The sequence below is a fragment of the Taudactylus pleione genome, unplaced genomic scaffold, assembly GCF_031769625.1.
Source record: "Taudactylus pleione unplaced genomic scaffold, aTauple2 ptg000113l, whole genome shotgun sequence".
NCBI classification, from domain to species: domain Eukaryota; kingdom Metazoa; phylum Chordata; class Amphibia; order Anura; family Myobatrachidae; genus Taudactylus; species Taudactylus pleione.
In genome coordinates, this window is record NW_028284515.1 from 16,847,972 (window position 1) to 16,862,232 (window position 14,261).

General features: G+C 44.7%; 1 protein-coding gene across 3 annotated transcripts in view; it reads left to right on the forward strand.

Annotated features, from left to right (window-relative positions):
- DPF3 (double PHD fingers 3) overlaps positions 1 to 14,261 on the forward strand; it is a 283,534-nt gene that overhangs the window by 195,219 nt on the left and 74,054 nt on the right. For all 3 annotated transcript variants that reach the window (XM_088471277.1, XM_088471279.1, XM_088471278.1), the window contains exons 4-6: positions 1,346 to 1,467; positions 10,485 to 10,580; positions 13,950 to 14,016. In XM_088471277.1, coding sequence (XP_088327403.1) covers positions 1,346 to 1,467; positions 10,485 to 10,580; positions 13,950 to 14,016 — 285 coding nt within the window. The remainder of the gene's footprint in view (positions 1 to 1,345; positions 1,468 to 10,484; positions 10,581 to 13,949; positions 14,017 to 14,261) is intronic.

A 14,261-nucleotide genomic window follows, 5' to 3' on the forward strand; every position in this document is an offset into this window, starting at 1 on the left:
GCAATTAATGCATCAAATACTTTAGTTTTGTATTTATTCTTTTTTTTTTTTTAAGTATAATAAGAATTATTTGATAATGCTTTACAGAACAATAGAGAGAAGTTAAAATAATTTTAATAACATTAATGATCTGTAGTAAGATCTATATTATGTACTGACCAAGTTACTAGCATTTTAGTATTCCTCTCCATATGTGTTATATATTTTTTTAAAATGCTTTTTTTTTTGTTTGCCTGCCAAAATGGAAAGGGCTAGTTTTTAATACAACAGTGTAAAATAAAAAAGGAACCCTGAAAATAACACAATCACAAACCCATTACGCCAAATTGTCAGGTTCTGTGTTTATTAGAGATGAGCGGCTCGGCTCTGCTGAAAATCGAACACACCCTAACTTTGGGGTTTCGGGCTGAACAGTGTCCCGGCTTGGGTCGCTAGTCCAAGCTCGGGTCTTCCCGCGAGTTGGATCTTGGATCTGAAAAACGTATCTTACGTGTTTTTGATTGCATATAAGTCCCTCCCTCATGATTTCAAGTGCTAAAATTGGTCAAAATTTTATGTTATTGATGTTAATAATACTATAAGAACAAAAACAGGTCCAGTTACATGATTTTAGCAAAACATTTGAGGGTGTTTTTGCTAATTTTTCCAATACCAAACTCAACGATTATTTAGAACCAAACTATGGGGGTTTGTGCACATCTCTAGTGTTGCATATATGAGCTTTTCTTATGCTCCTATACTTGACACAGAGCCCTCTGGTCAGTTCTTCAACTAACAGGCGGTAATGACAGTCACTTACACATTTATTTTAGCTTATGTCTTGACCGGTTTTGTATTTCTAACCTCGCTCACCTCTTATTTAGGCTACCCGTATGGACAGCAATAGATGAAAACATCACCTGCAGTGAATTAAATTTTTTTTACATTTTTTTTTTTTTTTGGTCTTGTTTTTCCCCTTCTTTTTTTGGGAGGGATCTTATGTTTAATAGTTTCCTTCTGCACTTAAGATATCCAGAATATACACAATACTATGGATAAGGTCCAACGAAACATCTATATGGTCAGCCAATAAATATTTCTGACTATTGTTTGACTATGCTGTTTAGTGGTTAACACAGGATTTCTAGATGATGAATTCCAAATACTTGATTTCAGAACACAGCAAAAAAAAAAAAAGTTGGTATAATAATAATAGAATTCTAAACGTACAAAAAGTAAACTGTGAATTCATGTAAAAGCTACATATTAATATTAAGCTCCTTTATATAAAACTAGAGTCTTCTTCTTTTGCGACCATTTGACTCAAGTAGACGATCACCTCTACTTTTGTTCTCTATTATTCCAGATGGAGATTTTCCTTTACGGAAAGATGTTATGTCAGAGGGGACCACATTAGAGGCCCTACTACGAGGAGAGGTGCTAGACAAGAAAGATGTCAAAGATGAAGACAGCCTACAAGAAATCCAGGTAACTGTTAGTGATACTCTGAAAAATATGTCTGTGACCCCATCCATATATTTTTTTGTACGGGATGTAGTGAATTTACCTCCGACTGAAATGCCGGTGGTCGAAATCCCGGCACCGGAATCCCGACCCGCGGCCAGACCACCGGCGCCGAAATCCCAAAATCAGTTGAGATGCCGACGCCAGACTCCTGACAGTTGGCATCTCGATCGTAAGTATAGCAGGCCGGGTCAGCTGTTAGTCCCTTGAGGGTTAGGTTCAGGCACCACTGGGAAAAGGGGGTATGGGCTGAATGGGGAGAATAAGGATACTTACCTAGCCCCTGTTGGGATTCTGAGCATCAGGATGCCACTGTCGGTGTTTTGACAGCCAGAATCCCAACCCCTTAACCCCTTTTGTACTACTTGTTTTATAAACCAGTATATGCAGTGAAGTGTGTTTTTAAAAAATAGGTAATATACCCCCTAATAGTCCTGATTTGTATGGTGCAGTTCAAATTTGTGGGATCCAAAACAAGCACTGGCGCCCAGTCCTCCTCCTCCAGGTCTGTTCCATCTCTCGCTCTCTCTCTCGCAGTGGGAGCAATTGGGCCGCGCAGCCAGGCTTCCACTGTGTGTGCATTGTGGAGACGGGACGGCCTTACAAAATTATTATAGATTACATATAAACTAGCAATGATGGATTCTGAGGGAGATTCTATTGTTTTTTATGTCACGGTAATTAATGGGCACCCAATGTTGCAATTCAATTGTTTTGGGCGCATTAATTATCATGCTCTTCGTGTGTAATTAGACCAGGTTTAGCCACCTAAAACTGATAAAAGGAAACCATGAATCTTTTTATCAAACAGTGAAAAGTATAAAATAAAAAAAATTGCACACTGTACTTACTAGTACTAATAGTTAGATAATACAATGTGATAAAAATAATAAAGTCAAAAGTCAAATTTTTTTTTGGTATTGTTTGTGTCCCTATGGGGCTGGTTCTGAGTTGGAAGCAAAGTAAAAAGAGCAAGTAGCTTTACACCTTGGTAAAACCATAGTGAACTGCATGTGAGGCTCATGTAATATGTGCAAAGAGTTTAGGTGGAAGTTGGTGATGTCTCTCCCTAGGCAGCCGGCTCTCTCCCTCATTGGGCTGCATTCAGGTGATCTCTTCCTCTTGGGCACCAGCTCCCTTGTATTCTTGTCACTGAGGACAGTGCTACAGCTTCCCCAGATGACAGGGATCTCCACCGATCACCGCACATAACTGGTCCCTGAACAGGTACACCAGCGCTTTTGTAATGGGTCTCCTCAGGTGTCAGCTGCCCTCTTTACTGAAGGCGCTGGCCTCTTACTGCTCACAACAAAAGCTCCTCTTCGGAGATTAAGGCTGAAAATAATTTAGAGTTGCTGAGAGCAGTGCAGGGGACCCCTCCCCGAGGAGCCCCAGCCACAGCCCCCTGACGACCAATCTGATGATCCTTATCCTAAAACCTGCCTGGGAAATTACCTACACAATGGTGAAAAATGCATCACAATCGCTTCAGTGGTTGCGGAGTTTATCGCAGTCAGACAAAGAATTAAACAAACAGACTTCTCATTTATAAAATATATATACTCCTAAGTGCCAGAAGTCTTGGGAAAGCAGTACGTAAAGGTAATGGTAGGTGGCATCACTGTACTGTGATATCTTGGAAATGCCTAGACCTGCATCAGTTGTAATCTGACATCTCATGAGTCAGTTTGAAAACTGGCTGGGCTGCTCATGGCAAGGCGACGTGCAGTGGAGTCACAAGGGGGGTGGGGTCCGCACCTGGGTGCCACCCGCCGAGGGGTGACACCAGGGGCGGATTGGGATGGAAAACCAGCCCAGGAAAGTTTTGGAAGCAGCCTTGGTGAGGGCAGGCTCTGTTGAGAGGGCAGGTCTGAGGGAATGGGATACTCCCTCTTTATAGGCCCTGATTCTAAATTGAACGCAGTTGCGCTTACTACTAACCCCTTGCATGGTGCACAGCCGTGCGTCTGAATCTGCAAGGACTGAGACACATACTCTTATGGCCGGTACACACTAAATGATATGTTGTCCGATCCGGACGGATTGGATGACATATTGGGAACATTGTCTAGTGTGTAACCTCAATTTAACTGATGTTGCGCACTCCCGCGCATCGTCAGCGACAACGCCCCTTTTACCTTGCATGCAGGTCCGACAGGTGACATCGTTGGCGAGGGACATGCTGCTTAATGCAGCATGGCACCCGCCATGGCGATGTTGCTCCCGACACCACCGCTGGTCCCATCACTGAGACTATGCTCGTTAAATGTGTACCCAGCATTAACGCTACAAATGCTGCAATACTGCTTGGTGATCCTTTAGACACCACCATTGCTTACTCCACCAAAACTTGTACCAACCATATGCAAGTTGCATCTCATCACAGTTTGGCCTCCATCGTGATCGATTCAGCATCTCTATATGTATATATATATATATATATATATATATATATATATATATATATATATTTATTTGCATACACACATACATACACACACACACATACACAGTATATAGCAAGTAGATGGGCGGCACTTTGGTATTGTGTGTATATATACATACACACACGCACAGTGTGTGTATAATATATATAATATATATATATATATATATATATATATATATTACAAATGGCAGTCATCAGACCAGAATGATATATATGACATATAATATCAAGCTTACCTATATAAATGCAGACATGTCTATAGGTAAGCTTGTTTTATATGTCATTTCTATTCCTGACGAAGGTCCGCAAGGACTGAAAAATTTAAATTAAATATCATTGTGGTCTGATGACCCGGTCATAGTGACTAATTATTTGGAGTGCCACAGCCATCTGTATGCAGTTTATTCTATTTTTGCGGAGGGCACCCACATTATACTTTCCAAGGAAGAGTGCAAAGCCTGCTATATATATATATATATATATTAGGGGTGTGCACCGGCCACTTTTCGTGTTTTGGATCTGGATCTTTCTTCGTGTTTTGGATCTGGATTGGTTTTGTCAAAACCACCCTTCCGTGTTTTGGGTTCTGGGTTTTGTGTTTTGGATCTGTATTTTTTTGAAAAAAAGCATAAAAACAGCTAAAATCACAGAATTTGTAGGTTTTTCTGCTCCTATGCTATTATTAACCTCAATAACCTTAATTTCCACTCATTTCCAGTCTATTCTGAATACCTCACACCTCACAATAGTGTTTTTATGTCCAAAAGGTTGCACCGAGGTAGCTGGATGACTATGCTAAGCGACACGAGTGGGCGGCACAAACACGTGACCCATCTAGGCGTGAAACTGCAGTGGCAGACAGGATGGCATTGAAAAACTAGGCCCCAAACTGTACATAATGCAAAGAAAAAAAAGAGGTGCAAGATGGAATTGTCCTTGGGCCCTCCCACCCACCCTTATGTTGTATAAACAGGACATGCACACTTTAACAAACCAATCATTTCAGCGCCAGGGTCTGCCACACAACTGTGGCTGAAATGATTGGTTCGTTTGGGCCCCCACAAAACAAGCTGGCAATTAATCTGTCCCTGCACAAACTGGCTCTACGGAGGCAAGAAGTCGTCCTCATCCTCCTCATCCACAGATTCCTCACCCTCTTCAGTGTTATGTACATCCTCATCCTCACAGAGTATTAATTCGTCCCTGCTGGAACCACAGGTCCCTCTGTACGTTCTGGAGGCTGGTCTCCCTGGAAGAGTTGATCATTCATTTTATGAACATCATCTTCTCCACATTTTGTGGAAGCAACCTCCTACGCCTTTCGCTAACAAGGTTCCCGGCTGCACTAAACACTCTTTCGGAGTACACACTGGAGGGGGGGCAACTCAGGTAAAATAGAGCCAGTTTGTACAGGGACCTCCAAATTGCTTCTTTTTCCTGCCAGTACAGGTACGGACTGTCTGACATGCCTACTTGGATGCTGTCACCGATGTAATCCTTTAACAGACAGACGCACGCTTGTCGCTGCTGCTTTGAGGATTCAAGTGCGGCTACAGCCCACACAATTCACAAAGACAGAAAAAAAAAAAGAATATTTTTATTGTTTGTGGAGCACACTTTGAGGGTTACACCACCCTTTAACAGACAGACGCACGCTTGTCGCAGCTGCTTTAAGGATGCAGGTGCGGCTACAGCCCACACAATTCACAAACACATTAAAAAAATAGTTTTTTATTTTTTGGAGCACTTCGTGAGTTACACCACCCTTTAACAGACAGACGCACGCTTGTCGCTGCTGCTTTAAGGATGCAGGTGCGGCTACAGCCCACACAATTCACAAAGACAGAAAAAAAAAGAACAATATTTTAATTGTTTGTGTAGCACACTTTGAGGGTGTCACCACCCTTTAACAGACAGACGCACGCTTGTCGCTGCTGCTTTAAGGATGCAGGTGCGGCTACAGCCCACACATTTCACAAAGACAGAAAAAAAAAGAACAATATTTTAATTGTTTGTGTAGCACACTTTGAGGGTGTCACCACCCTTTAACAGACAGACGCACGCTTGTCGCTGCTGCTTTGAGGATGCAGGTGGAATCTAGACGGGATTTGGAACCGAGGACACACTACCTCCATCAATTGTCTAAATCCCACTGCACTAATGTCGGATACCGGACGCACGTCTAACACCAACATAGCAGTCAAGGCCTCAGTTATACGTTTTGCTTCAGGATGACTGCTGTCGTACTTCATCCTCATCGCTAGGGACTGTTGGAGGGTCAATTGTTTAGTAAAAGTAGTGATGTTCCTACTTCCTCTCTGGGATGATGAACAACTCCCAGCAGCAGCAACAGCACTAGTAGGAAGTGGTTCTTGATCTTTCCCTATTTTATTTTTATCAGAGAAAGTTTGGTCCTCCATTTATGTTATATTGATATATATACGTGCGGCTAAAGCGCACACAAACACAGAAAATATTTTTTTATTTTTGCTGGAGAGTAGTGCACTTTGTGGGTTACACCACCCTTTAAGAAATGAGCCAGCCGGCTCTTTACTTATGGGACACAGGCGCACGCTTGGCGCTGCTCCTTTGTTGATGCACGTGCAGCCACAGTGCACACAATTCACAAACACAGAAAATAATTTTTTTTTTGGTTTGGACTGGAGTGTACTTTCGGGGGTTACAGCACCCTTAACGGTCAAGCCAGCCGGCCCTTTACTTATGACACAGGCGCACGCTTGGCACTACTTTGTTGATGCACGTGCGGCTACTGCGCACACAATTCACAAACACAGAAAATATTTTTTTTTTTGGTTTGGACTGGAGTGTACTTTCGGGGGTTACAGCACCCTTAACGGTCAAGCCAGCCGGCCCTTTACTTATGACACAGGCGCACGCTTGGCACTACTTTGTTGATGCACGTGCGGCTACTGCGCACACAATTCACAAACACAGAAAATAATTTTTTTTTTGGTTTGGACTGGAGTGTACTTTCGGGGGTTACAGCACCCTTAACGGTCAAGCCAGCCGGCCCTTTACTTATGACACAGGCGCACGCTTGGCACTACTTTGTTGATGCACGTGCGGCTACTGCGCACACAATTCACAAACACAGAAAATAATTTTTTCTTGGTTTGGACTGGAGTGTACTTTCGGGGGTTACAGCACCCTTTAACGGTCAAGCCAGCCAGCCCTTTACTTATGACACAGGCGCACGCTTGGCACTACTTTGTTGATGCACGTGCGGCTACTGCGCACACAATTCACAAACACAGAAAATATATTATATTTTTAGCACTTGGGGGGAGCACCCCTGATGGACAGAGCACCCCCTGGACAACACTACAGCACCTCTTTAGGACTGGGACACTGCACAGGACTTTGGAGTGGACACAGCCCCTATGGAGAACTGACTGCACAACACAGTCCAGCCAGCCCCTATGGACTTTGAAGTAGTGGACACAGCCCCTATTAACAACAGCAGCACAGCACAACACAGCCAGCCCCTATGGACTTTGAAGTAGTGGACAACAGCAGCACTACACTACACTACACTACACAGCCCTAACTCCCACCCTCCCTCTTCACTGTCCACAGCCGAGTGAGAAAATGGCGCCGACGTGGGTACCTTATATAGGATCCAAAACCCGCGAGACTCGGAAGGCGGGAAGATGACGTTTTGCCTCGATTTCAGAATCCGAGTCAGGCGGGAAAAGTCGAGCCTGACTCGGATCGGGGGGGTTCGGATTTCAGAAATCCGAACCCGCTCACCCCTAATATATATATATATATATATATATATATTTAGGCAGGCAGACATATATTAGATATAAATAATATAGTTTACTTACCATAACAAATGGTCTGTAGACTGTCCTGTCGGCACCTGTGTGCAGGATGCTGCTGTTCCGTGCGTGTACATTGCCCTGCCGGCGTGTACATAACACGTCCTGGAGGCGCCGAGGTGGGCTGCAGACAGCCTGGAGGCGGTGCCGTCAGAAGTGACTGACAGGCATCCGCAAGGGCTTATGGGGGAGCTGCAGCGGCTGGGCATGCGCTGCAGCTCCCCGGCGTCTGCCATTTTTGTTTAAGTGCAGACAGCTGTAACGTTGCCCGATCGGAGCTGAGCTCCGATCGAGGCAGCGGGGCTGTCAAAGCAGAAGGGTGGGTGAGGAATGGGGCGGTTGCCGGCATGTGCGGAAGCTGTAATGCTGCACGATCGGAGCTGAGCTCCGATCGCGGCAGCTTGCAGCTGGGCTGGCAGTGGGGTGGGTTAAGGGAGGGCCGCCGCCTGCCCCAAAATATTTAATAAGGGAACGGCTCGGCTTCCCGGCGGCCCAATCCGCCCCTGGGTGACACCAAGGTGCAGACTCCCCCTCACTGACAGGAGCCAGGTGCTGCACTGTAGCACTCCACATAAGGATCTCCTGCACACCCCCCTTCCCCCCCCCCCAAGTAATAGGCACTGGGTTCAGCCCGCTTGACCACGGCCCTTCCTGCATGGCCACAACCCCTTCCCCCGTAACCACGCCCCTTTCTGGCAGCGCACACAACGTCCCTCCCCGCACCGGGTGACACTCCGGGGAGGGACGCCACTGGCGTCGGGAATTATTGGAGTTCAAATTGGGCATGATGGCATGGCAATCCATTGGGCATCCACTATTTCCTAATTTGTGCATACTTTCAATATTCCTCCATTTAAGATATCACGTGTACCGGGAATACCTCATGGTAGGCATTACGACCCACTGTGAACAGCGCAGTGGCCAACTACAGATGTTTAATGATTGTGACCAGCGGCATCTGAACAGAATTGTTCATGGTAACAGACAAGCAACACTGACTCAGGTCACATCCACATCCAGGAGGTAACAGACGCATATCCAGCAGGTTAGAGCAGCATTTTTTAACTTCCATAGGATATGGGAGCAGAAGACCCACCAGAGTGCTCTGCTAACATTACGATACTGGACACAGCGCTTCACCTGGGCTTGTAATGTTGCTAATTGGACCCTGGAGGACTGTCAACATGTGCAGGGCCGGTTCTCCCGTTACGCATGGTACTCAGCTGCGTAAGGCGCCACATAGTGAAGGGCGCTTCAGCTGAGTACCATGCGGGCCACGGGCAGACTGTGTCTCTGTGACACAGCTGCACTCGTACACAGCTGCACTCGTATCAGTCCAAGTACAGTACATCCACCTGAGTGCCTTTGCCATAAGTTCAAGGTGTTCCCCAACGGTAGAGTGTGCACACTTCTGGGACATGTACATTGATATTCTTTGCCAGAAAAAGTACTAAGAACTTTGTAATTTTATTATATTTCCGGATCACATTGCTAACAATATTTCTGGCAACCTTGGACATACCTTGTATCAAGTACTATAACCTACAGATGCATCTGGATCTTTATGTGCTGATATGGTACAGTATGTAGTCAGGAAGCCGGCGGTCGACTTCCCAACAATGAAATACCGACATGGGACTAATGGTAGGCATCTAAATACAGACACCTATCAGCCCCACACTGAAATCCCGACACTCGGCATACCGATCGAAGGTGGGGTGTCTTAGCGTGTAGCTGTGGGGGGGAAGGCTTAGCGTTAGGGAACCCCGGAGTGACTTAGGGTTCGGCACCCCCCGGGAGAGTTATTGTAAGGGTAGGCAAAGGGGGGGGGTTAGGATTAGGCACCCCCCAGGAGGGTTAAGTTTAGAGGGAGGGGGGGTTAGGTTTAGGCACCCCTAAGGGAGGGTTAGGGGGGGGAGGGTTAGGGATAGTCTTATACTTACCCTGTTGAGATCGCGAAATGCCGGCCTTCTGGCGTCGGTAATTTCATCCGCCGGACTGACGTCCGGCTGTATAACATACAGATTATGCTAATATTAATATATTAATTTTACTATCTCACTACAATATTTAAACCATTCATTGCATACTGTACTTGTACCAGTGTGTGTGTGTGTATATATATATATATATATATATATTTCTCTTTTTTGCTTTGTTTTTTAATAAATTGTTATATTTTATGCTATTGTGTTGCGCTCTTTGAGATTTATTCTATATTTGAGTACTGGTCAGAGGTACTATTTAGGAGCGGCAATTAATGATATGAGAGGATATATTTTAAATGTGTTTAATTATTTTTGTTAGTGCCTGATATTCAAATTAAAATTCTTTGGTCATATAGGAGGCCATAGTCAGGTGGAGAAACTGCAGTAACCGGTAGCTCAGTCTCTAAGTACGCTGGCAGGGGCGCTTCAGTCCTTGTACATTCGGACGCAGGGATGTACACCAGGGAAGGGCTATGTAGCAGCATTAGCAGACGTGACTGCAGTAAAAGGTGCAGCTGCATCTGTGGCCGGCTCAGAATCACCCCCATAGGGGGTGCTGTATCCTTCTGATTTCACCATGTGTGAGGGATATAACCAGTGTCTGGGTTTCTGCTGTATGCAGTGCTGCTGGGGATGTTATGTCATGCAGATTATGTCTAATCTTGTGGGATTCTTTTGCCTTTTTTCCTCCTTTTTTAGAGAGTTTTAGAAAATGATGAAAATGCTGATGATGCGATTGGTGATGAGGACTTCGACGAGGATGTTCCAAAGAGAAAGAATCGGAGCCGAGGACGGGTGAGACAGCAGCTGCTTTGTGGGAGCACTTGCTTCAGCTTTAGTCGCATACCCGCGTCTCTAACTATGGAAGGTCAATGGCTTAGGAGGCACACATGGAGATGGGTCTGAGTGCTGGGAGTCCGTCTCACCCCCTACTCACGGTCTCTCCCCTCCTTACACTGAGCGTACAGTGTGTACTGTGCTGGTACTATATACAGTTTGGGTCACAATCATTTTCTGTACTGTAATATTACATAGAATTGCATCTACTGCTCTCCAGCTTGCTCCCTGGTTCAACTCTACCCCCTTACATCTTTATCACTATGACCTAAGCCATTATGGTAAGAGTATTTAAATTATAGCAAACATATACTGCACTTCAAGTTTATATATGCAGTTATTGTACATATTGGTCAAATGGGCCTCATTTACCCACTGGAGAAAAATATTCACAGCAACAATCCTTTTTTATCTGCATGCTTCTATTGCAGGGTCTTCTTTTGGGTCTTAGTCTGTGTTCCCATTCTATGAGCTTGTGTGGCCTAACATGTAAAAAAAAAAAAAAGTCTGTTCTCAGTTACAACACACAGAACATTGGCTGTGATTAGGACACCAACAGGTATGGCCTGGAATGGCACCCTACAGCCTATACAGCCACCTGAAGTGTCCTAAGGAATCTTCAGCAAATGCTGTACTTCCCAGTGCCAGCAACCCTGCCCCCTCAGCGTGACGTAATGACATAACATGTTTGGTGTCTATAAAGGGTTCACTGCTTGCAACTGAGTATTCAGCTGCCTCTGGAAGAAATGTTAGCACAAGAACTGGTGTTTGAGCTCTATGGCAGACGCACACAGATTGGGCAATGCCAAATGGCAGCTGGAGAGGTGTAAAGTACACAGCCATTGTACTCCACAGCAGTGGAAACATGTTCGCTGGAATAATGAATCACGTTTCACCATCTGGCTAATCTAACAGGTTAAGGGGCCTATGTATCAAAGCTTGATGAGAGATAAAAATATGAGAGAAAAAATATTAACCAATCAGCTCCTAACTGTTATTTTTGCAAATACAGCCTATAAAATATAAGTTAGAAGCTGATTGGTTGGTGATTTATATCTCACAATTTTATCTCTCTGCAAGCTTTGATAGATAGGCCCCTAAACTAAGTTTTGGCAGATGTCGGGAAACCACTTCTTGCCCCAACCAGCTGTAAAGTGTGGTGGAGGAGGAATAATGGTCTGGGGCTCTTTTTATTGGTTGGACCTGTGCACCTTAATGCTACAGCATAGAAAGACAACCTAAAAACTTGTGTGCTTTCAACTTTGTGGCACCAGTTTGGAGAAGGCTCTTTCCTATTTCAGTGTGACAATGCCCCTGGCCTGTACACAAAGCAATAATATGGTTTGCCAGGTTTGGTGTAGAAAAACTTTTGTGACCTGCACAAAGCCTTGATCCAATCCCATAGAACACCTTTGGGATGAATTGGAATGCTAGCCTTCTATCATAAGTGCCCAACATCTCTAATGCTTTTGAGACAAAATGGATGAAAATTGCCACATCCATGTCCCAAAACCCGGTGGAAAACTTTCCCAGAAGAATGCAGGTTGTTATAGCCGCAAAGGGTAGACCAACTCTGTATTATTGCCCAAGGTTTTAGAATGAGATGTTCAACCATCACATATAAGAGTGATTTTCAGAGATCCACATTCTTTTGTACTGTACCTGTGAAGATGTAATAAACAGGTAATTTAGGGCCTCGTTTATCAACTAGTTTTATCATTCACAACGAGTTATAAAACTTGTTGCATTTGATAAATGGTACTCCAGCCAATCAGCTCCCAACTGTCATTTTTCAAACAGTTGGGAGCTGATTGGCTGGAGCACCATTATCCATACGCAGAGAGTTTTATCACTCGTGGTGAGTGATAAAACTCATTGATAAATGAGGTCCTTAGTAGGGAAAAAGGTGTTCTCAGACCCCATCAACCTAAGAGTGCTCTCATAAAATATTCTATTCACTTCTTGAATCTCATTTAAATCTTAAGTCCTGAAATACAAAATCACATATTTGTATGAGGGCGCAATATAAAATGGAGACTAGCCCACATTCAGCAAGAGACTCCATGTTGTCCTTCTCCTCCAAGACAGATGGTAAATATCGCAGCCTTCACAGACACCACCACCTTGATATGTAAATCCATGCTTTTCCAGCAGAACGTTGTTTGCTCTGAGCTTATTGAGTTGTCGGCTTTTGCTAGTCAGATATACAAAATAAAGATACAATTTCCATGTAAAGTTTTACTCCATGAATTATGGGGCATATTCAATTAGCCGGGGAACTTAACCCGAGAGCTAAAAGCCGACTGTACAGTTAGTGCCTCAAGTTATTCAGTTATAACCTGCAGTAAGCCCCAGGGGTGCACTTCACATGGGTTTCTGTTTGCACCCTCCTGAGGCACGAGCAGAAATCTGCATTAAGTGTGCACTTGGGGCTTACCATGGACAATAATTGAATAGCTCCGGGTCCTCCATACATCAGAGATTGATTGCAGCAATCGTGAAATTTGCAATCAATTGTGTATAAAACTCTGGCCCTGATTCAGAGCCAGACACTCTGACAGAGCACTCGCTCTGAATCAGGGCCGTCCCTCTTCCTTTTTGGAGTGGCCTCCTGGCCACTCGCATAGCTGTGGGTGACCACCCACAGCTATAGCGAGCGGCCAAAATGATGGTCGCGATGGTCAAGACCATCGCGACCATCGGGCTTGCGACGAGACCCTGCAGTAGGGTCTCGCTGCCACAAGCCCTGGAGTGCTTTTGGCTCTATCAGAGCCAAAAGCACTCCCACTGACATCACTAGTCACTCCCACTGACATCACTAGTCACTAGTGATGTCAGTGGGGCCGGTCCCAGATGGTAGGCGTTCCCATGGGAACGCCTCCGTCTGGGCAGCCACGCCCACCAAATCACCATCGACAGCATGCCCCCTTTGGTGCGAGACCCATAACGACGGCTTGACGACGTTGGGCAACATCGAGCGTTCAGCGCTCACGAGCAGGTCTGAATCAGGCCCTCTTTCCCTTTTTCAATCGATTGTGGGATTTCTGCAATCGATTGTGTATAACAATCTTTCCCTTTTTCAATCGATTGCAAATTGCACGATTGCTGCAATCAATCTCTGATGTATGGGGGCCTTTAGTCCGGCAGCTAATTAAATGAGCCACATACACTGTAAATAAACGACAATCTCCAGCAGCTGTTGGAGAATTCATCTTCTCCAGAAAGCCATTAGTGTAAAGTTGGGAACTATGAATATTACTGGTGTATACATGGTAACTGTTATGATACAGCTTAGGACAGTCAGTAAATGTTTCATTTTAATTCTAGGCTCGTGGAGGGAGGAGGAGGAATGATACGTCCTTTGATGAGCATGACAAACCTTACGTATGTGACAGTAAGTAGCATTCTCCTGCTGTGCTTCTTGCCCATACTGCTCAGCCTTGTACAACTCAAGGGTCGCAGCCTCCCATTGGCTTGTTTAGTGCTTTATCTGGAGGCATAGTAGCTCTTTCTACTATTTATTATGCCCCCAAACCATATAACTTGTACATTTGTGAAATCATACTGCAAGTGATACATGGTCTATGCAGCAGATTAGCTCCAGATGTGTTTCTGGCCTTTTTAAAAGAAGAACTACTG